The following is a 22571-nucleotide window of genomic DNA, read 5'->3' on the forward strand; positions in this document are numbered from 1 at the left end:
ACCAGAATTTTCCATCTTTCTTGGTATTCTGGTCATCTTTGTTCTTGCCAAGTAATTAGAAGGCATTATTAACAAATAGATTCAAAGCCAGCTGAGAATCTGCATAAGCATCTTAAATAGGTAAGAATATTCTATTTCCGAGTTTTTATGTTATTGACACCTTACAGGTCAATGTAGCTTTCACCTAAAATGGAAGCCTTTCCCAATGGACATCCTAAAATAAGCTCATTCCTTACACTAATTTCAAAAAACAATTGTTTTCTCACATTAAAGTGTCTTCTTTTCCTGGAGATGGGTTTTTAATGTCTACTAGGTATACTACTGATAGCCACTGGCATCGTCGGAAAATCAAAAAATTCAGAACTTTTTTTTTTGATACAGAGTCTCGCTCTTATCGCCCAGCCTGGAGTGCAGTGGCGACATCTTGGCTCACTGCAAACTCCACCTCCTGGGCTCAAGCAATTCTCCTCCTCAGCCTCCCAAGTAATTATTGTATTTTTAGTAGAGACGGAGTTTTACCATGTTGGCCAGGCTGGTCTCGAACTCCTGACCTCAGCTGATCTGCCCGCCTCAGCCTCCCCAAGTGCTGGGATTACAGGCGTGAGTGAGCCACCACACCCGGCCCATAACATTTTTTAAAAGGAAAATGCATTAACATTCTAGGACAGCCTGTGTAAATCTTGTCTCCCAAACCAGTGAATCTGTGAATTCCAATACACTAAATGTTTGAGATGACAGAGATGAAGCCTCCCAAAAAGCCACTAAACACAGATCGCCAGGAAACGGGGGGTGAGGGGAGAAGGGTGCTTCGTGCTAGAGAAGGGTGAGAATAGGTTTGCAGCACCCCAGGCCTAAGTACCTCATTCCAGAGAAACCAGGGCAACCCCGACAGGGACAGGGCAGAGACAGCGGAAATGGGGAAGGGACCTATGGACTACTGAGGATAAAGGGCCAGCCTTGGTAACTGACTGCTTAACAGGCATCTCTCTCACTACCCACTCATCTACAAAGGCCTCAGCCAAGTATGATCAAGAGCACTTGCCAAAGCTTTGAAAACATCCTGTATGCCTGCACTGCCATGTGAATTCTGCCTGGACAACAGCCTCAGGAGCCTGACAGAAGTTCTACTAGTAAAAGGCCTGACCCTCATCTACAAAATGGGAAAATACTATTGTGTCGCCTCAGAGGCTTCCTGGAATTAGTCTACCTGTAGGAATAATTTGATGTAAAACATGTTATGTGGGGGGTTGTTCACTAAGATTGTCTCTTCACCCTATAGAAGCAGGAAGGTAAATTTTACAAGGTCATTTTAAGGCTTATCAATACCTGAAAGCAATCTGGCACAAAGCCAAAACTGAGAAAATAATTCTCTAATAAGGCATCTGCTCCACTCTATAAAGACCTGGTCCAACTACAGTCACCTGACACCACACCAAGGTCCTCACTTCAGAGCTTTCACTTCACCCAGGGCCTTCGTTTGATGAACTAGAAAACTAAGGAAGTGGGGAATTGGAATACCCAAGTTTACACACCACTTAGCATCTACTAAAATCTATTAATCAGACTCTGACATTTAACTTGTGAAAGTCCATTTAACACCTAACATGAATTTATGTATTAAAAATTCAACAAATCTGACGGAGTGAGAAGTGGAGGTGTTGGTTTAATGGGTAATTTCAGTTCTACAAGATGAATAAAAAAGTTCCAGAGTTCTGTTTCCCAACTTTGTAGATATACTTAAGGCTACTGAGCTGTAAAGTTACAAATGGGTAATATGGTAAATTTTATGTATATCACAACAAAAAAAGTACCTGGTATATTTTTAGTTTGAACCATGCAAAAGTGCCAATATTCAGCTATTTCTGCAGCATCACGTGATGACACTTGTACCCCTGAATACAAGCAGAACCTCACAGGCATCAAAGCTTTCTGGCACAGACACCCCTCCTGCTGAAATCCTCTGGCCCACACACGACGCCACTGATAATGAAGACAGCTGCGCATCCGTGAATTTGGAATTTTGAAAAACATAACTGAAACGGTACTGTGAATATATACTTTTTATTTAGTCATTTTTGTTTACAATTGAAACTCTGGGAATTCAAAATTAACATCCTTGCCCGTAAGCTTCTTATAGACACCAGAAAAAGTTTCAACCTACAAGAAAAGAAAGAATTCATCACAAAACTTTGAAATACACACTCAGCTTAAAACCTAATAGTTTCGTGAAGTTGTGCCCTGTATGGTTTTTCTTCTCAGCAACTAAGTACTGAGAAGATAAGGAATACACACAACATGTCCGCAGCAGTCTTCATGACCGGGGACAAGCTCCTCTCCAATGTTGTGGGACAGGACTGTACACCACTGCACCGGGGAAGCCATCAGGGGACCCCAGCAGTCACCCACATGGTTATGTCCCCCAAGACACTGATCCCATCACCACCCACCCCTAACTCACCAAGAATATACAGCCTAACTGAAAGTCAGACCACAGTCTACTTCCAAAAGGTACAGAGAATTTCAAGTGTTCAATTCTTGAAACATCTCCATTTAACACCTGACACATAATCCAAAGGAGAGCAGGCTGAAGTGTGGGTAAAAGAACTAGTCCTGAGTTTACTACAGTCATTGCTATGGTGGCGCATGGAGACTGGTTACACTAAAATCCACTCTCACTGTGGCTGAACCTGTCCATGATAAAATGTTGACCTATTACCTTGTGTTCCACATTGTTCTGCTGTGCTTTGTCCAAATGAACCTTTATGAGCCGGCTGCCATCTAGTTTGACGCGGATTCTCTTGCCCACAATTTCGCTTGGGAAGACCAAGTCCTCAAGGATGGCATCGTGCACAGCTGTCAGAGTACGGCTAAAAGAATAGTTAAAAAGGTAAGCAACCTAGCAATACCCGCCCTCTGGTGAACTCCAGAGGTGCAGCACCTCTTTAAGTCAAAATGAAAATGCAAATCCCAGGTTCCTGAAGTCAAATTAACACTCATTTTCAAATAAGCTTGTTATATTTCACGTATCGAACTAAAGCCTTTGCCTACCTAGAATAGGGTAATAGCTTATTGATTTATTTCAAAAGCTCAGTCAATTTTAAATGTTACTCTGGGGTAAACTACAAACTCACCAAGGCAATGAGTGACCATCTCTAGGGAATGTGAGATTAGAGGACTTTTATACATCTTTATTTTCACTTGTATTATTTCTCAACTAAATCACTACAATAACCTTTAACACTCTTGCTCATCTCCAAAACCACCCCCTTCCAATGTCAAGATAATCTTTCTAAAAAACTGATATGATCACATAATTTACTTATAAAAGACCTTCAAGAGCTCTCCTAGACCTCCCAGATATCATCCAAACTCCTTCTTCTCTAGGATCAAATGAGGCAATCTACCACCCTAAGGCACTGTTCTATCACCAGCTCTAGGATAGCTGCCCCTCCCCGCACATGTGGGTCTTTGATTTCCAATCCATCAGCATCACAAAAACTGCCAGTGGAATCTTGCTCCTCATCTGAATATCACTACCAAGTTCAAAACCTACCTACCTGCCACCTAACAAATGAGAAGTTTCAATTAATTGCAAGCTTTTGGGGCAGCTACCATGTACCATGAGACATCAGGAATAAGTCAAGAGACGGTTCTTTGTTTCAGCATTTAGGGAGCTGCCTTACATATGGTCATCTGTCTACGTCTCACCCCACGGTAGCTAACAATAACACTATAGTCTACTCATTTGGATTTCCTATCTGGCAGTGCCCATATACACAGTTAACATCTTCTGGTGGCTCTTAATTTTACTGCCAACATCTTAATATGTCACAGCCACAAAGGGCAAAAGCCTGAAGAAAGTCCATTTCCCAAAACCCTTATCACCTTTCAGAAAGCAAATCAAGACAAATGGATTATTCATTGCGACTCATTAATTAAGCATATTCTTACAATACTAGGAAAGCACCCAAATACAGAAATTAGATTCCAATGTCATCTACAATCTTTTTAAAATGGGGAGCAAAGGCACCACAACTCAATCATCACAAACCACAGGGACTGGAGCGCTTTAGAGGAAAAAACCTTGCTATACCCAAAAACTGTATCAATTTCAGCATTTCACCTGAGTTAGATGAAGACAGCGCTACGGAATAGGGAAAATAAATCTGAAAGCAGGAAGCCAGATTGGAAAAGTGGCAGAATCACTATGACCTACCAGCTAGGCTTAGTGTGAAGGCTTTCAATGTACAGACTAGGTCCCACTAGAAACACTGTGAAGCCATTGTCTGAAAAAATTTGGAAAACAGAGGTTTGTACTGAGGGGAACTAAAGCTGTGGATTTGAGGGACAGTCCTCTGGGACTGTTCTTATACTCATTTCCTAACTCAGGTTCTCAGAACTGAGTTTCCAAAACCCTCTTCAAGTGTCATGATTTAGGGGAAAAAAATCCTAAATTCTTATGCAACTCTGCCTTTAAAAGTTTTTCAAAATACTAAGCCATAGAATTCAAGTTCTAGAAAACCTGGCACCTACCTTTCCACATACCACAGTTCGATACAATAACACATTACTAGATTCCCAACACTGTTTTCTAGCGGTTTTCAGAACAAGACTGAGTTTAAAAAAAATTCTTGGTACTACTAGTATTAGCTGCAATGAGCAAATTATCCCAGCCTTGGATCAGTTTTCTCATCCACTGAGAATAACAATACAAATTATACATGTTATAGGGTACAGGCATAACTACAATTTTTTTTTTCTTAAACTCATCCCTAGGGAAGAGTCCACAGGGATTTAATAGTTCACATTTGTAAAACAACATACTAATCAGAGACTAACAAAATACCAAAAGATCTAGTTCAAGACAACTACCAATATTTGAGTTTATGCCAGATAACCTGTAAGTCAATCAAGTTCATAAATCATTTTCCATCAGCATCTTCAACTGCAGTGATATTTTAACCTGTGATGTTATCACCAAAATCCACCTACATTTTTTTACCTCCAATCCGCAGCAAAAATAAAAATCAAAGATAAATCCAAGCCCGTATCAACTATGTCTAGCATGCTGTATCACAGAGTTAATGATTTCCTTCTCGTCATCCTATCCCGTGCACAAAAATAATCGGAGGAAATCATCTCATCTTGTGGCAGCACTGACCTACTAGACCAACGACGGCTACATGAATACATGTTTTACGTCTAGAATTCTAACATACCATGTGCAACTACAGACGAAACCAAATGCTGCAACTCAAAAACTCCCACTTGAACATCTGTTTTCATAAACTACAACTTACACAAATTAAGAGTTGTTAATAAGAGGGGTACACACATTTCTGAAACTACTAAAATACTCACCTCCTGGGACGCTTTTGCTTATTTTTTGTACGGCTTTTTCGAGTTGGCTTAGGCAGAATTCTCCTCTGTAAGGTAAAAATTATCATGCAACAAAATGAAAAAAGACCTTAAATTGACAAAAAGCTGTAACTGCCATACTGCTTTAAAAGCAAGAAGAATAGCAGGGTAAATTCAAAGTTCGAGAAGGCTAAACAACTTAGACCAACGATTGACTGAGGAAACCCTTCTATGGAGTTACTTCCTGATTCCTGAATAACTCATTCAGAATCCATAGCTTCTACTAATACGCCAGTGGAAAAAATCTTCCAGATACGCCTTTCCTATGACCCAGAATACTACTTTTATTCCAGATCAATCCTGGCACTTCATTCCCCATAGACTTCAGTTTGCACCAATCCCCCATCCTAACTGTAACAGGTTTCTTTTTTTTTTTTTTTTGACACGGAGCCTAGCTGTCGCCCAGGCTGAAGTTCAGTGGCGGGATCTCGGCTCATTGCAAGCTCCACCTCCCGGGTTCATGCCATTCTCCCGCCTCAGCCTCCCGAGTAGCTGGGACTACAGGCGCCCACCACGACGCCCGGCTAATTTTTTGTATTTTTTAATACAGACGGAGTTTCACCGTGTCAGCCAGGATGGTCTCGATCTCCTGACCTCGTGATCCGCCTGCCTCGGCCTCCCAAAGTGCTGGGATTACAGGCGTGAGCCACCGGGCCCGGCCTGTAACAGGTTTCTTAATTTGGTCATCTCTGTAAGCAACCCACTAGACTTGTGGAAATTTAAATATGGGAAATCATTTTCATAACTCAAAACACAGCAGTCTTCTTGTTTACACTTTACAGACTTCTTGTTTCGACTCCTAAAGAACGTACTTTATCTTTCTTTTTAAAACTTATTTTTTGTAGACAGGGTCTTACCATGTTGCCCAGGCTGGTCTCTAAAGTGATCCACCCGCCTCCACCTCCCAGTGCTGGGATTACAGGCCTAAAGCCACGGCGCTCCGCCTGTACTTTATCTTTCTACCCAACTGGATTCATAAAAGGATTGTTTTCATGACTCCAACTACCAATGCAGTCAAAATACAAGCAATTTTAGCAAAATTCACAAACAGAAACGTGCTGCAACAGTAGAACAGATACCTGAGCGATAAAGACGACATGCTTCCCACTGAACTTTTTCTCCAATTCGCGTACTAGCCGGACTTGGATTTTCTGGAAAGATTTCAGTTGAGGAACGGGAACAAAGATTATGATAGCTTTCCGACCACCACCAACTTCAATTTCCTAAAGAAAAAAACAAAAATCCACTTTGTTAACTGCTTCAGAAAGTAAAAGTAAACGTTGTGGTCAAATTAGAGGATAAAAAGACCTTATCACTAACACCGTAGCTGCATTACAAACTAATACTAGTTTTGAGTTAATGATAAATGCACCCTTCGGAGATGTTCTCATCTCTCTCCAACCTTCACATTTCCTTATTCCAGGAAAAAGGGAGACTGTCCAGGCCAGGAGGCCTATCACTGACACTTCTGCACCCCCGATTGCGGCAACTCCGGGCTAAGTGTAGCGAAGTCTCATCCTGGGCTCCCCACAGCTCTTTGCTGTATCTATAACTATGGGCAAATAAGGTCCGAAATGGGCCCGGGCCCTCCCTACTCCACGTCTCTCCACCGCCCACACGTGGACAGCTTAAGCTGCAGGGTACCTGCAACCCCACTCCCCGCACCTGGGCGGTATCACTCCCAAACAACACGGCCGAACCTGAGTTCAAGTTAGGCGGCCAGGCAGCAAGTCATCATCAACCGTAACCCAGGTCATCTAACAACCCTCCCAGGCACTGCGCGGGGAGACGCGCCGCAACCTCCCTCCCAGCCGAGGGAGAGCCAGCTTACCTTGGCTGCCGTAATATTCAGCTCTCTGAGCTGAGCCTTGAGGTCCGAGTTCATCTCCAGTTCCAGAAGAGCCTAAGAAGGAACGAAGAGCAGGGCCGACCCTCAGCGCGCGTCCGAGCACCCCGCACCCAGCACACACGCAGCCGCCTTCCCTCCCGGGCGGGGCGCCTCCCCCAACCCCAAACCCCACGGAAATCCTCTCACCTGGGAGATGCCGGACTCGAACTCGTCCGGCTTCTCGCCATTGGGCTTCACGATCTTGGCGCTCGAACTGAACATGGCTTTCTCCTGGAAGAACTGAAGGTACAGCGGTCAGCGTTACGCGGCCCGGGCTGCAGGCGCCGCCGGCTGGCCCTCCCGCCCGCACCCCCCGGCCAGGCCCCGCTCGCCCCGCAGAAGCCATCGGAGGGCACAGGGCGGGTAATCGGCTGTATCCCCACCCGGTGAGCAAGGCCCGCCGCTCCAGGGCCTGACTCCAAAAAGCGTTTTCCTTAACCCAAGCAGAAAAGTTCCGTCCGAGAGGAGGCCGCCAACCTACCTTGCCGAGCGCCGGCTTAGGAAGAGACCCAAATCTCGCGAGAGCACGTCAAAATCCGGCGGCCGAAGGGAAGAAGCGGAAACAGCGCGAGGAGGAGGGCGGAAACCGGAACATCACTGAGAAGCGGTAGGAGGCTAGAGAGTCCCAGGAAGCGGCTCTGGGGACGAGTGTCTTGGTAACGCTTTTCCGCCCTAGGATTCGTACTTTGGTGCCGTTTCCGAGCGTTCCGGTACCGGCTCTCAAGGTTCCTGTTTTCAGTGCAGGTTGCAGGCGGGAACCGGCCTCGTCCCAGCCCTGGGCCTGGGCGAGAGAAGGAAGCCGAAGAAAACCAACTTCGGCAACCTCCGGAGACAGGACGTTTAAAAAAGGCTAACTTGGCTGGGCGCTGAGGCTCACGCCTGTAATCCCAGCACTTTGGGAGGCCGAGGCAGGAGGATCACTTGAGCTCAGGAACCAGCCTGGGCAACATGGCGAGACCCCATGTCTAAAAAATATATATATATATTAGCCGGTCATGGTGGCGCGCGCCTGCAGTCTCAGCTACCCCGGAGGCCGACGCGGGAGGATCGCGGGAGCCGAAAGGTCGAGGCTGCCGTGAGCCGAGGTTGCACCACTGCACTCCAGCCTGGGCGACAGCGCAAGACCCTGTCTAAAAATAAATTTTAAAAAAAATTGTGAGGCCTTCATTCTATGCTAGTACTGTACTAGGTGCTAATTATTAAGTAAAACCGACTGAACTCTTGCCCTCATGGAGCTTACAGTTTAGTGAAGACATTACCTAAAGCAGTATGACTAAATATATAATGACATATTGTAATAGCTTACATAACAGTAAAATGAGAGGTTGGGGAGGGATTATTTATGCTTTAAGAAGTCGGGAATCCTGGAACGGAATGGCATTAGACTGAGACACGGAAGAGCCACGGGATCTATCGCTGGGGAAGAGCATTCCAGACAGCGAGGAACTCGTGCCGAATGATCCCGCTGTGGACAGGTAATTTAATCTGAGCTTCAGTTTCTTCTGTCAAATGTCATGCAAGAGTTACTTTTCAGCCGTGGGCCAGGCACTGTGAAAAATGCAGAAGCCACACTAGGTGCCCTCTCTCAGGATTCCCAACCACCTTTACTAAGCAGAGATGGTATTCATCTCACATTTTTAATGCCAGATATGCTCCCGCCCGGTGCTTCTCTAATAATGTTTTTTTAAAAGGCAAGTGACTATCTCCTTGGAAAATTAAGGATAACTTGAAGTTTCTTCCAAATAGAAAGTAAACTACAGCTGCGTCTACAGTCTCATCTGGGCAGTCGTTCTGAGCCCCTTTGTCGAACTAGGTCCATTTCCTTACTCCACATGCACTTTTCGACCTGGCTTTTATCTCTGCTGCTCTATAAAAGTAGTAATCTAAAAGTTCATCCAGTACAGCTTTTTCTCTGTGAACCTATCACTTGAGAAAAAAAAATTAAAGTTATTTCTGGTTTCCAGTCCTTTGTTGAATAGGAGTGATGAGCAAGGACATCCGTGCCTTGTTCTCCATCTTAGGGGAAAACCATTCAGTCTTTCACCATTAAGTATAATATTAGCTCTAGGTTTTTTGCAGATATTTGTAATCAAATTCAGGAAGTTCCCTCTATTTCTATTTCTGAGGGGTTTTTTAAAATCATGAATAGATGTTGGAGTATGTCAAATGCATCGTTTCTATGAACTAATATGATTATGTGAGTTTTTCTTTTTAGCATGTTAATGTGCTGTTAATATACATAAATGCTTTTCCTTTCTAACTCTTTAGCTTTGAGCCTCATGAGATCCTAAGAAATGTGATTTTTAAAACCTAGAACCTGATAGAAGTTGACAGAAGTTGCACATGTATTTTTAATAGTTAGTTTCAGGATCATAATCACAACTTAGAGAATCATTCTACTAATTTTATGTTAGGAAATGCTTACTAATCATTACATTAGTTTTTTTCCCTAGTTTTACTAGTACTAGCTTCTTTATTATTTAACCATACAGTAAGTGAGTCGATAATACCAACATGATTGACAACGAACAGAAATATCATCTATACAATCCACTTACTTTTAGAACACTTTGTTAACTCTTTTATGTATCATTATGGAATGTGACATTTCAGATTTGCTGTACATCAATCAGTCTCAGCCAATATTCTCCTTTGATCCTCAAATTGTCTCAGTTGTGACCAGGAGGGGCCCCTCTTAGATAAGCAGCCGAGTCCTGTCATCTCCATGAATGTCTGAACATCTTGTTTTCTGGCACAAGATATTCCAGGCTCCTCTTGTAATTTTCTGCCTGAGACATAGAATGAGCCTTTTCTCCTAGAAGTGCTGATACTTTTTTTTTTTTTAATGGAAAAATAGTACTGGAGACCAGAATTTTGGCAGCAGGAAGCATCATGGGGATCCTTGTAAGCCGTTTCAGTGGACAGAGCTTAAAAAGATGCATTTAAAATAATTTTTTCATAAAAGATACAAGTTCACATTGACATTCTCAATCCACTTCTAACAGAACAATTCCTTCTGAAATCCTCGATTCTATCATAGCATCTCCTTTTCTCCTGTAATAAAAACCTTGATTCCTAAACACAAAAATACAATTACTTGCTTTATCTGACACTATGAGAGAATACATTCAAAATAACAATTCAGGCGGGCCTCAGTGGCTCACACCTGTAATCCCAGCACTTTGGGATGATCACTTGAGGTCAGGAGATCAGCCTGGCCAACACAGTGAAGCCCTGTCTCTACTAAAACTAGAAAAATTAGCCAGGCTGGTGGTGGGCGCCTATAATCCCAGCTACTTGGGAAGCTGAGGCATGAGAATCGCTTGAACCTGGGAGGCAGAGGTTGCAGTGAGTGGGGGATGGCACCACTGCCCTCCAGCCTGGGCAACAGAGCCAGACTCTGTCTCAAAAAAGAAATATATATATATATATTTTGAGACAGAGTCTGGCTCTGTTGCCCAGGCTGGAGGGCAGTGGTATGATCACTGCTCACTGTGGCCTCAGCCTCCCGAGGCTCAGGTGATCCTCCCATCCCAGCCTCCCAAGTAGCTGGGATTACAGGTGTGTGCCATGAGGCCCAGCTAATTTTTTGTGTTTTTTGTGGAGGGGGGTTTCACCCTGTTGCCCAGGCTGGTCTTGAACTCCTAAGCTCGAACTATCCACCTACCTCAGCCTCCCAAAGTGCTGGGATTACAGGCGTGAGCCACCACGCCCAGCCTAACAATTCAACATTAATATAACCCATACAATTACTTAATAAAATTCAAAACTTTCTAGTAAGATCTGCAGTCTGTTTGCATTTTCCTCAGTTTACTCATCATCTCTCACTCTGCTGTCGGTTCTCTGATAGTTTGGGTCAAGAGTTTCAGCTCGTTTTCAGTTTGAGGATTAAGGTTACGAAAGCGGGTGGCTTTCAGCTACTAGGAGAGAGAAGGTGCTATTCTACCAGCTCAATCTCCAAAATTATTTAGATGGATTCATTTAGCTACCATCTGGAGTTATCCATCCACGATAACCCAGTACATAGCTGCACAGGAGCCACAGAAATAACTGCTAGCTGAACTGCTCACTGCCTCCTGCTTTTACATTTCTAGGATGATCAGAACTCAGGTATTTCACATATTCATAAAAATCTCTAAATATCCTAATTTCTGTTTTGATCTTTCAAGCTTTATAGTTTTCTTGATGTTCATAGAAGCTACAAGTTGTCCTTCACTTTATACTATACAATGTTCCTTTCCAATCTAACATACATGGTACCAAGATCTGCAGTGTGCCAGCCAAATGATTCGCCCAATGTTTTGATCTTGATGATTCCAAACTCCACCGTGAACACACCTATAATTGAGCAAGTTACTCATTGTAGGGAGGAAAACACACACCCTGAGCAACCGTGGGGCGTCTGCTACGGAGGTGTTAGGAAACATGAATAGGATTCGGTTTTGTGTCGGGAATTTGGGGGAGGGCTTGAGGAAGGGGGACTTTGCTTAGCATTGGATGCTGTCACAAAGCTGCAGTAATTCTGTGGTTGGGTGTCTTAAGTTTCATTTATAGTGAGAGCAGACGAGCGCCAGTCAGCTGCAGTTGCTAAGGAAGCAGCCGTCACTCCTGCTAACCAGGAGAGTAGGGTGTTTGGTGTTTTTGTGGCCTCGTCAGTGTTCATATTTTGCCTGGATTCAGACGTGATTTTGGAGTGGTCTTGTTTTTGTCTTCATCAGTCATGGGTTAATGTAGCCTTATCTGATTTTGACCTTTTTTTTTAAGATGGAGTCTTGCACTGTCGCCTGGGCTGGGGTGCAGTGGTGCCATCTCGGCTCACTGCAACCTCCACCTCCTGGGTTCAAGAGATTCTCCTGCCCCAGTCTCCCGAGTAGCTGGGATTACAGGCACCCGCCACCACGCCCGGCTAAGTTTTTTGTATTTTTGGTAGAGACGGTGTTTCACTATGTTGGCCAGGCTGGTCTCTAACTCCTGACCTCATGATCCGCCCGCCTCGGCCTCCCAAAGTGCTGGGATTACAGGCTGAGCCACCGTGCCCGACCTTGACGTTCTCTTAAATCATTTATGTTCAACAGGAAAGCCAGGACTGCTGGGGTGCTAGGCCAGCTGTCGCAGCCCCAAGGCCAGCTGTCGCAACCCCAAGGCCAGCTGATACTCCACGCGGCTGCTGGAAGTCAGAGACCACTTTTCCCTTTTTACCCAGTACCAGCCAAAAGTTTTCATTTTCCTGCAGAAGGCTCAAGCAGTCATCAAGTACATTAGAATTTCACATGATTAGCAAAGAATTCATGAATACAGAGCCTTGAATTTTGCCCCAAGTCATCTTCTGACTTATGAGTCACAACTCAGAATTTATTTTTATTTATTTATTTAGAGATGGAGTCTCGCTCTGTCGCCCAGGCTGGAGTGCAGTGGTGCAATCTTGGCTCACTGCAACCTCCACCTCCCAGGTTCAAACAATGCTCCTGCCTGAGCCTCTCAGGTAGCTGGGACTACTGGTGCCCACCTCCAGGCCCTGCTAATTTTTTTTTTTTTTTTGTATTTTTAGTAGCAACAGGGTTTCGCCACATTGGCCAGGCCAGTCTTGAACTCCTGACCTCAGACAATCCACCCGCCTCGGCCTCTCCAAGTGCTGGGATTACAGACATGAGCCACCAGACCCAGCCTGAATTCAGAATTTATATATGTATATCACTAGTATTCTTATTCTTATTAGAGAAAACATAAATGTAGAGCTCAGCTTCTCAGAAGACTGTGGATACACACGCATATTCACTACCTTCACGCTAATCAAATTCCAGCTTCCTAAAGCCAATAGGATATTATATAATCCATTCCTATTTATCTAGCTAAGAGAAATTTAAATTTATGTTCACACAAAACGTGTATGTGAATGTTTATAGCATCATTACTCATAATAGCCAAAAATAGGGACCAACCCAAATGTCTATCAATGGATCAATAAACAAGTGTGGTACAGCCATATGATGGAATGCTATTCAACAATAAAGATAGACAAGCTACCACGAACCTCGAAAACATTATACAAAGTGGAAGAAACCAGACACAGAAGACCTCATACTGTATGATTCTACCTACAATAATTTCGCGCCAGGAAATCTAGAAAAGGCAAATACGTAAGGGAAAGCAGAACAAAAGTCCCCGGGGCCCCGCGGTGGAGTGATGGGGCCCGGGAGAGGGAACATTTGGGGGATGGTGGAGGTGTTCTGAGCTGTGTGGTGGGGATGACTGCACAGCTGCGTGGCTTTACTGAAAGCCATTCAACTTATACACACAGGGGTGATTTTTTTTTTTCTTTTGAGACAGGGTCTCGCTCTGTCACCCAGACTGGAGTGCAGTGATATGATCACAGCTCGCTGCAGCCTCAACCTACTGGGCTCAAGCGATTCTCCCACCTCAGCTTCCCAGTAGCTGGAACTACAGGCGTGCCCCACTATGCCCAGCTAATTTTTGTATTTTTTGGTAGAGACGGGATCTCACTCTGTTGCCCAGGCTGGTCTTGAACTCCTGGGCTCAAGCCATCTACCTACCTCAGCCTCCCTAAGTGCTGGGATTACAGGTATGCGCCACCTTGTCTAGCCCAGGGGTGAATTTTATGGTATATAAATTTTAGCTCAGTCAAGGTGGTTGGTTTGGTTTTTATTTTTTGTTTTGTTACATTTAAAACAATAGAAAGCAATCACGCATTCAGTCTGATAGCCCCGGTTCTCCAGCACCTAGTGTATGGTCTCACCTTCCTTCTTCCCATATTTGTAATTTCCTCCTTCAGCAGTGAGAATCGGGCTCCCACCCATTTCCACAATGTGTTTACTTGCTCAGTCCTGGAATGCACAACAGGGAGCTTCAGTGTTGCTAACTGTACGCTGTGAAAACACACTCACCCTCTGCAGTTCAGTACTGGGGGTTCTGTGTGTCTTTCACCTGACACAGTCACAATCATATGATTAAGGTTGACCTGACTTACTATGATTACTTCAAGGCACCTCCCATCCCCTGCCCTGTGTGGGCATGTGATTCATCTGAAATCCAGATGTATTTGTTGAATTAAGTTTTTACTCCATTTTGGTTTTCTCACCCATCTTTGTTGACCTTTTTTTTTTTTTTTTTTTTGAGACGGAGTTTAGCTCTGTTGCCCAGGCTGGAGTGCAGAGGCGGGATCTTGGCTCACTGCAACCTCTGCCTCCCAGGCTCAAGCGATTCTCGTGCCTCAGCTTCCCTGGTAGCTGGGATTACAGGCGTGTGCCACCACACCTGGCTAATTTTTGTATTTTTAGTAGAGACAGGATTTCTCCATGTTGGCCAGGCTGGTCTCAAACTCCTGACCTCATGTGATCTGCCCACCCTGGCATCCCAAAGTGCTGGGATTATGGGTGTGAGCCACCATGCCCAGCCCTTGTTGACTTTTGAATATGTGAAACACTCGCTTCTGAAAGTCAAAGCCATCTAAGGAGGTCACTCCCTCAAGAAGGCCACACCCAACCGGCCTCTGCCTTCCTTCCTCCACCTAACCTTGCTTTCTGGTTCATCCTTCCTGAGTTTCTTTTTGCTTGAATGTATATTTTCTTACCTCCCCTTCATTCTTACACAAAAGCAGCATTTGATTTCTGCATTTTGTGTTCGCCTAAACATATTTCCTGGAAATCCCTCCGTGTCAGTTCAGGAGACCTCCCTCATGCTTTCTTACCGCGGCATCGCTCTCCGCTGGGCTGCACTTTCACCCAGGCGGTGTTCTGTGGAGACACTGGGACTGCATCCGAGTCATACTCAGCATTTTGAAATTTTAAACAATGCCCCACAGATAAACTTAGGCATATGCATTAGGATGCTTTTGGAGCAGCCCCTTCGGGATAAATTTCTAGAAGTGGGATCTCAGCCTCAAAAGGTAAAGGCATAAGTAATTTTGTTACGCATTGCCACCTTCCCTTAGAAAAGCGTTGTGCGTCATATGGGAATTCTTGTTTTCCCACAGCATTCCCAACAGAATGTGTCACCATGCTTTTTCATTTGTGTCCATCTGACAGGTGAAAAATGAGATCGCAATGTAATTTAATTTGCATTCTCTAATTCGGAGTGAAGTTGGCATCCTTCCATGGGTTTCATATGTTCAAGGACCATTTTAAAGCATTTTATATGTTTTTGTGTGATTTTTTCTGCTCGTATTTTAACCATTTTTCTTTTTTCTTTTTTTTTTTTAGGTTGAGAGCAGAATTTTAATAGGCAAAAGAAAGAGACGAGCTCTCTGCTGCAGACAGGAGTCCTGGAGAAATGGGTTGCCCTCTTTTTTCTTTTTCTTTTTTTGGGACAGTCTCTCACTGTCACCCAGGCTGGAATTCAGTGGCGCATTCATACCTCGCTGCAGCCTCAACCTCCCAGGCTCAATCGATCCTCCCACCTCAGCCTCCCGAGTAGCTGGGACTCTAGGTATTTAACCATTTTTCTATTGGGATTTGGTCTTCTCCACCCCCCATCACAGATTTTTGTAATTAGAGGGCACTTTTCCAAACAAATGATTCTTAAGGTCCTGCTATCTCTGAATAATATTTTTATAGAACAAGCATAACTATAATTGGATCAATCATCTAACCTTTCAGATCCTCAACTTAGTCTTCTGTTAATGAGAGGATTAAATCCATGAGTTAAATGTTCCCTAAGAATCAGTGTGTCTCCAACTTCAGTGTACAAACAGCAGGTCACCCAAGGATCGCAGTGGGACGCAGACGCTGATTCCGCAGTTGTGGACTTGGTGGAGGTGGGCGCTCTCTCAGTCCATCTGGGCTGCTATACAAAGTGCCACAGACGGAGTGGCTTACGAACAGCAGACGCTCATTTCTCACTCTCTGGAGACTGGAAGCCCAAGATCAAGGTGGCAGAAAATGCCGTGTCTGAAGAGGAACCGTTTCCTTGTTCACAGCCTCTTCTCGCTGTGTCCTCGCAGAAGGGCTGAGGGAGCTCTCCAGGGGCCTCCTTCATAAGGGCACTCATGCCATCGTGGGACTCCGCTCTCACGACCTCATCACCTCCCAAAGACCATCACTTTGGGGGTTAGGATTTAACATATGCACTTTGGGGGAATACACACATTCAATCCACAGCAGCTCCAATATGTTGCATTTCTAATTAGCTCACAGGCAATGCTGATGATACTGGTCCAGGGACCACACTTTGAGTAGCAACAAACCAGATAGCCACAAAGAGGAATTAATAGATGTAGCATTAAGGAAGAAAGATTCCTTCCAGTGCCAAGGAAACTCATCACAGTACCTACAATACAGTGTCATCCTGGAGGGACCAAGAGACCCTGGATAGTTGGCCCAGGACAGAATACTGCTGGGGGTTTGGAGGGTGGCAGTTAAAAAGCCAAGGTCTGTTTACATGTTAAAATATATATTCTTTTCTTTATTAAAAAATATATATATATATATAATTTCTTCTCTATTATGTAGGATCCTGTGCCTGGAATGTATAATCTCTGTGCTGCAGAAAGCCTAGAGATCAGATAGGTGAGGGAGCCCACAGGCTTCAAAGTCATTCTTCCCCTCCGAATCTTAATAACGGAGTGACAGAAGGAAAGTTACTAATGAGTCCTTGCATGTGAGATGAATTTATGGACCTGTCTGCTTGATCAAGAATTAATGGATTGCATTTAACAGAAGGTCCTTTCTCTTCCCTCCACTTATAGCCGGCAGAGCCTTTATTATTATCATCGTCCGTGGACCAGTGCAAGTGAGAGGAATGTGCGAGGCTGTAATGAGGGTGACCTCCTGGGTTAGCACACGCCCAACTGAAGCAAGGTCACGGGCTTGCTCTGTAAAGTCAAGGCCACTTTTCCTGTATGGCAGTAAACCATCTCTAGACATGGGCGACCTGTGCATATATGGAAGGTAATTGCTCATATATTAATATTTAAAATATAGAAATATTCGCACTCTTGATTTTTATCATAAATTGATAATTTGCTTACCTTTGATAGATCTCATCAAAAGAAACACTATTCTTACCATTGTCACAAAATATGTACAGGATGAAAAGAACCAGTGTTCTTTTCATCCTCTACATGCCTGGATAATTTTTATATTTTTAGTAGAGACAGGGTTTCACCATGTTGGCCAGACTGGTCTCGAACTCCTGACCTCAGACGATCTGTCTGCCTTGGCCTCCCAAAGTGCTGGGATTACAGGTGTGAGCCACCACACCTGGCCAATTATCTCCATTTTTCACAGGAGAGAACAGAATTGGAGCAATGCACCAGATGCACACAACCAGCAAACGTAGAGCTGGAATCCGAAGTCAATGCATGTGAACGTCACAGCTCAGAGAGAGGCGGTGAGCAGGAGAGGACTGGGTGAAAATGGTTCGCACACACACCTTTGTCTTCATCATTTAGTTCTCCAGGGTGTCACATGGACTACGCCACTTGACCTCCACAGTGATTCTGTGGCACTTGTGCACCAGGAACTTTATCCCTATTTTGCCAGCAAGGAAACTTAGGTTTGGAGCGGGTAAATCACCGCACAAAGCCTTACTGTAAAGAGCGCCAGGCCTCAAACTTTTGCTGGCATTGTCCTTCGCAGGCTTACTTTAGGGCCTGTCATTTACTGGGGTGAAACACAAAAGTTCCTTGTCTCCGAAAGACTGCAATTAAAGTGCCATTAGCACAGTAATGTGCCAGCCAGTTGTTCCTTGGGCCGCAAGGGGGCATGTCTACTGCTGTTCAGTCTCAGTGGGTAAACTGGAGAGTCCTCCCACAACGAGCAGATTCCGAGGGGATGTGTACACAGAAGGACTCACGGGTTGGGGAGGCAGCAGTGGCAGTGGCGTTCTGTCCGAGCCTGATTGTGTTGCTGTAAAGGAATACTCGAGGCTGGGTAACTTATGAAGAAAAGAGGTTTATTTGGCTCAAGGTTCTGCAGACTGTACAAGAAGCATGGCTCCAGCATCTGCTTCTGGTAATGCCCTCGGGGAGCTTCCACTCATGGCAGAAGGGGAGCTGGCATCAGATGGCAAGAGAGGAGTGTGGGAGGTGCCAGGCTCGTTTCAACATCAGCTCTGGCAAGAACTAACAGAGCAAGAACTCACTCTTTCCCGAAGGGACAAGAGGATGTCACCAAGAGGCACATGACCCCAAGACTCCCAATAGGCTGCACCACCAACACCAGGAATCAAATTTCAACATGAGATTTGGAGGGACCAGGTATGCAATCTATCTATCCACTCCAAGCATCCATTTGACACCCAGAATGCATTATTTCAGCACCCGTATCCATTCAACGAAAGTATTTTTAATTATAATCATGTAATAGGAATAATCGTCATTTTCCTAATTATTCTTTGGTTTTAAAACCAAGAATTGGTGGGGCATGGTGGCTCACACCTGCACTCCCAGCACTTTGGGAGGCCTCAGGTAGATCACTTGAGGTCAGGAGTTAGAGACCAGCCTGGCCAACATGGCGATACCCCGTCTCTACTAAAAATACAAAAATTAGCTGGGCGTGGTGGCGGGCGCTTGTAATCCCAGCTACTGGGGAGGCTGAGACAGGAGAATCACTTGAACACAAGAGGTGGAGGTTGCAGTGAGCCAAGATCGTGCCACTGCACACCAGCCTGGGTGATGAGAGTGAAACTCCATCTCCAAAAAAAACAAAAACAAACAACAACAACAACAACAAAACCCAACAATTACACTTTTAAAAAACAGTAAATTTCTTTCGCCCGGGCTGGAGTACAGTAGTGCAATCACGGCTCTGCAGCCTTAGCCTCCCATGCTTAAGCAATCCTCCCACCTCAGCCTCCCAAGAAGTTAGGACCACAGGCACGCTTGGCTAATTTTTAAATTTTTTTGTAGAGACAGGATCTCACTATGTTGCCCAGGCTGGTCTCAAACTCCTGGCCTCAAGTAATCCTCCTCCGCTGACCTCCCAAAGCATGAGCCAACGTACCTGGCCAAAAAAAAATAAATTTCAATTGTATTTTATTTATTTATTTATTTAATATTTTTTTTGAGACAGAGTCTTATTCTGTTGCCCAGGCTGGAGTGCAATGGTGCAATCTTGGCTCCCTGGGTTCTAGCGATTCTTCTGCCTCAGCCTCCTGAGTAGCTGGGACTACAGGCCCGCGCCACCACACCTGGCTAATTTTTGTATTTTTAGTAGAGACAGGTTTTCACCATATTGGCCAGGCTGGTCTCGAAATCCCGCCTTGGCCTCCCAAAGTGCTGGGATTACAGGCGTGAGCCACCACTCCTGGCTAAATTTCAATTTTAAAGACATTATTCGAATTCAGTAAAATGTGTAATATATGAGCTAAAATCTACACTATAACAAAAATATTTCACCTTGCGGTTCCCACTGCCCTGTTTCACTGATTCAAATTTTAAGCACAAGTGATCACATAGAATGAAGTGAAGTAAAGCAAGTTCTCCTTGTTTGTCTTTATAGTCATAGTGCTATCACGGTTTACTCCAAACCTGCTGTTTAAATGCAGGAGGTTGCAGTGCCCACGAGTTGGATTAAACTGTGCCTGAAGCTAGCACTCTGCTTCTGAACCAAATAAACTTCTTGTGGCTGAACGAAGATGTGTTGGAACCAAGTGCATAGCTGGGGGCCCTTGGGATTAACTCCCATGTAAAACATGTTCGTTAAAAGATTAGGAATAAAAATGGAATTATACACATATAATTACAAGAGAGTTTTTTTTCTGGGAAGAGTATTCATCACTGACAGTGTTTAGAATTCCCGGTGCTCAGTTATAGTAACAGAGCACTCTGACTTTCAGTCGGCTTGATCGCTCTTTTTTTTTTTCGAAATGGAGTTTCACTCTCGTTGCTCAGGCTGGAGTACAACGGCGCGATCTCGGCTCACCACAACCTCTGCCTCCCGGGTTCAAGTGATTCTCCTGCCTCAGACTCCCATGTAGCTGGGATTACAGGCACGCACCACCACACCTGGCTAATTTTGTATTTTTAGTAGAGATAGGGTTTCACGATGTTGGTCAGGCTGTCCTCGAACTCCCAACCTCAAGTGAGGCTTGATCACTCTTTTTAGGTTCTCTATGGCTAAGGTGATGCCCACGTTGCCTACACCAGAGTGAAGGTCCCCCTCCCCAACCTTAGGCATCCATGGCAGGAGGTGAAGGTGTGGGGATTGTTGAATAATGGATGGAATGTGAACGAGTTGCATCAGGAAATGCAGGCTGAGCACAGTGGCTCCCGCCTGTAATCCCAGCCCTTTGAGAGGTCAATACAGGAGGATTGCTTGAGGCCAGGAGTTTGATTCCAGCCTGAGCAATATAGTGAAACCTTGTCTCTACAAAGAATTTTTTTTTCTTTTTTTTCAGACACAGGGTCTCGCTCTGTCGTCTAGACTGGAGTGCATAGTGTGATCATAGCTCCCTGTAACCTCAAAACATTTTTTTTTTTGAGACGGAGTTTCACTCTTTTTGGCCAGGCTGGAATGCAATGACGTGATCTCAGCTCACTGCAAGCTCCACCTCCCAGGTTCAGGAGATTCTCCTGCCTCACCCTCCCAAGTAGCTGGGATTACAGGCGCCCGCCACCACGCCCGGCTAATTTTTTGTATTTTTAGTAGAGACGGGGTTTCACCATGTTGGCCAGGATGGTCTCAGTCTCTTGACCTCATGATCCACCCGCCTTGGCCTCCCAAAGTGCTGGGATTACAGGTGTGAGCCACCACACCTGGCCTCAAAACATGTTTTTTTTTTAAATTATACGGGAGGCGCACACCTGTAATACCAGCTATTTTGGAGGTTGAGGTGGAAAGATGACTTGAGCCCAGGAGGTTGAGGCTGCAGTGCGCTATCATTGCGCCAATGCACTCCAGCCTCGGCGACAGAGCAAGACCCCGTCACGACAACAAAAAATGAAGAAATGGACATTTATGGCAAACTACTTCTGCCCCGAGATTTCCTGTGGGTTCTGCATGATTGGCTCTCAGGGCGTGGGCAGCTAAGGTTCCAAACGGCACTGTTTAATCCTAGCACAGCACAAATGGCTTGCAGGAGATAAGGCGGAATCTCATCAGCACATCAGAGTAAGCACCCAGCTATCATGGGCTAGACCCACAGAAAAGAAGCCGTGCTCTGGGACCACCCCCCACCCCTTCACTAGAGGCAGCAAAATGAAGCACTAGCTCCTGCTCTGACCTTGCTGCTCCCAGAGTCCTTGTGGGTACTAGTTACAGCCTCAGACTAAAAGCCAGAAGATCTGCCATTGAAGTTTCAGTTCCAAAACTAATGCAACGACTTTGGGTAAGTCATAAAACCTCAAGGCTCAGTTTCTTCATCTGTTAAATAAAATCGACATCTGCCCTGCTGGCCTCACAGGGTTGTTGTAAGAAGGAGATGGAATAACAGAAATGAAGGAGGGAGTCCGGCTGCCACAGGGCGGAGACCATCACGCACCATGGCCTCCAACCTGATGGTGCGTCAGAGTCAGCTGGGGCTGCCCAAACACAAACCACTGGGCTCCACCCCCAGGGATTCCCATGCTGAGGTCCAGGGTGAGGCCCAGAATTTCCATGTCTAACGAGTGCCCAGGTGGTGCTTTTGCTGCTGGTCCAAGGACCACACTTTGAAAACCATGACAGGTTTAGGAGGACGGGCTCTGGAGGCAGGTTTGAGTCCTCGCTGTACCACTTCCTGTCTACATGTCTGAGGGCAAGTGACTTGATCTTTATGTTTCATCTTTCTCAGCTATAAACAATATAATATTGGGAGTGCAAATTAGTTCCACCATTGCGGAAAGCGGCATAGTGATTCTGCAAAGAACTTAAAACAGAACTACTATTCAACCCAGCAATCCCACGACTGGGTATATACCCAGAGGAATCTAAATCGCTCTACCATAAAGACACATGCAGGTGTATGTTCACCGCAACACTATTCGTGATCGCAAAGATGTGGAATCAACATAAATGCCCATCCACAGTAGACTTGATAAAGCAAATGTGGTACACTTACATCATGGAATACCATGAAGCCATAAAAAAGGAACGAGATCATGTCCTTTGCAGCACCATGGATAGAGCTGGAGGCAAGCTAAGTCAGAAACAGAAAACCAAACACCGCGTATTCTCACTTATACGTGGGAGCTCCACAGCGAGAACACAAGGATATTAGGGGAACGGTGGGCACCGGGGCCTACCTAAGGATGGAGGATGGGAGGAGGGAGAAGATCCGAAAAAATACCCATTGGGTACCAGGCTTATTCCTGGGTGATGAAATTATCTGT

General features: G+C 45.0%; 1 protein-coding gene and 1 long non-coding RNA gene across 4 annotated transcripts; one reads left to right on the forward strand and one right to left on the reverse strand.

Moving 5' to 3' along the window:
- Positions 1 to 2045: 2045 nt before the first annotated feature.
- On the reverse strand, positions 2046 to 7924 carry RPS7 (ribosomal protein S7). Of its 2 annotated transcripts, none has more exons than XM_054475946.2 (7): positions 7788 to 7924; positions 7454 to 7546; positions 7250 to 7321; positions 6498 to 6641; positions 5362 to 5426; positions 2717 to 2867; positions 2046 to 2157 (listed from the first exon to the last, which is right to left on the reverse strand). In XM_054475946.2, the coding sequence occupies exons 2-7, from the start codon at positions 7526 to 7528 to the stop codon at positions 2080 to 2082; spliced, it is 585 nt and encodes a 194-aa protein (XP_054331921.1). In that variant the 5' UTR covers positions 7529 to 7546; positions 7788 to 7924; the 3' UTR covers positions 2046 to 2079. The 2 variants fall into 2 exon arrangements, with proteins under 2 accessions (XP_054331921.1, XP_063505075.1); XM_063649005.1 differs by having other exon boundaries at positions 7690 to 7793.
- LOC134737825 (uncharacterized) lies at positions 7908 to 18975 on the forward strand. 2 transcript variants are annotated; one of them, XR_010123167.1, is made up of 5 exons: positions 7910 to 8781; positions 15523 to 15748; positions 16771 to 16827; positions 17007 to 17208; positions 17548 to 18975. It is a non-coding gene; the product is annotated as an uncharacterized LOC134737825 (long non-coding RNA). The 2 variants fall into 2 exon arrangements; XR_010123166.1 differs by lacking the exon at positions 16771 to 16827 and having other exon boundaries at positions 7908 to 8781; positions 15523 to 16368.
- The last annotated feature ends 3596 nt before the right edge of the window (positions 18976 to 22571 follow it).

Source organism: Pongo pygmaeus, chromosome 12 (assembly GCF_028885625.2).
Source record: "Pongo pygmaeus isolate AG05252 chromosome 12, NHGRI_mPonPyg2-v2.0_pri, whole genome shotgun sequence".
Lineage (NCBI taxonomy): Eukaryota > Metazoa > Chordata > Mammalia > Primates > Hominidae > Pongo > Pongo pygmaeus.

Excerpts from the sequence above, each read along its gene's own strand:
- RPS7 (XM_054475946.2), bottom strand. The coding sequence starts at position 7,528 with ATGTTCAGTTCGAGCGCCAAGATCGTGAAGCCCAATGGCGAGAAGCCG. Across the intron at positions 6,642-7,249 it reads TGAATATTACGGCAGCCAAG|GAAATTGAAGTTGGTGGTGG; the intron begins GTAAGCTGGCTC and ends TTTTTTCTTTAG. Across the intron at positions 5,427-6,497 it reads ATGTCGTCTTTATCGCTCAG|AGGAGAATTCTGCCTAAGCC; the intron begins GTATCTGTTCTA and ends TTTACCTTACAG.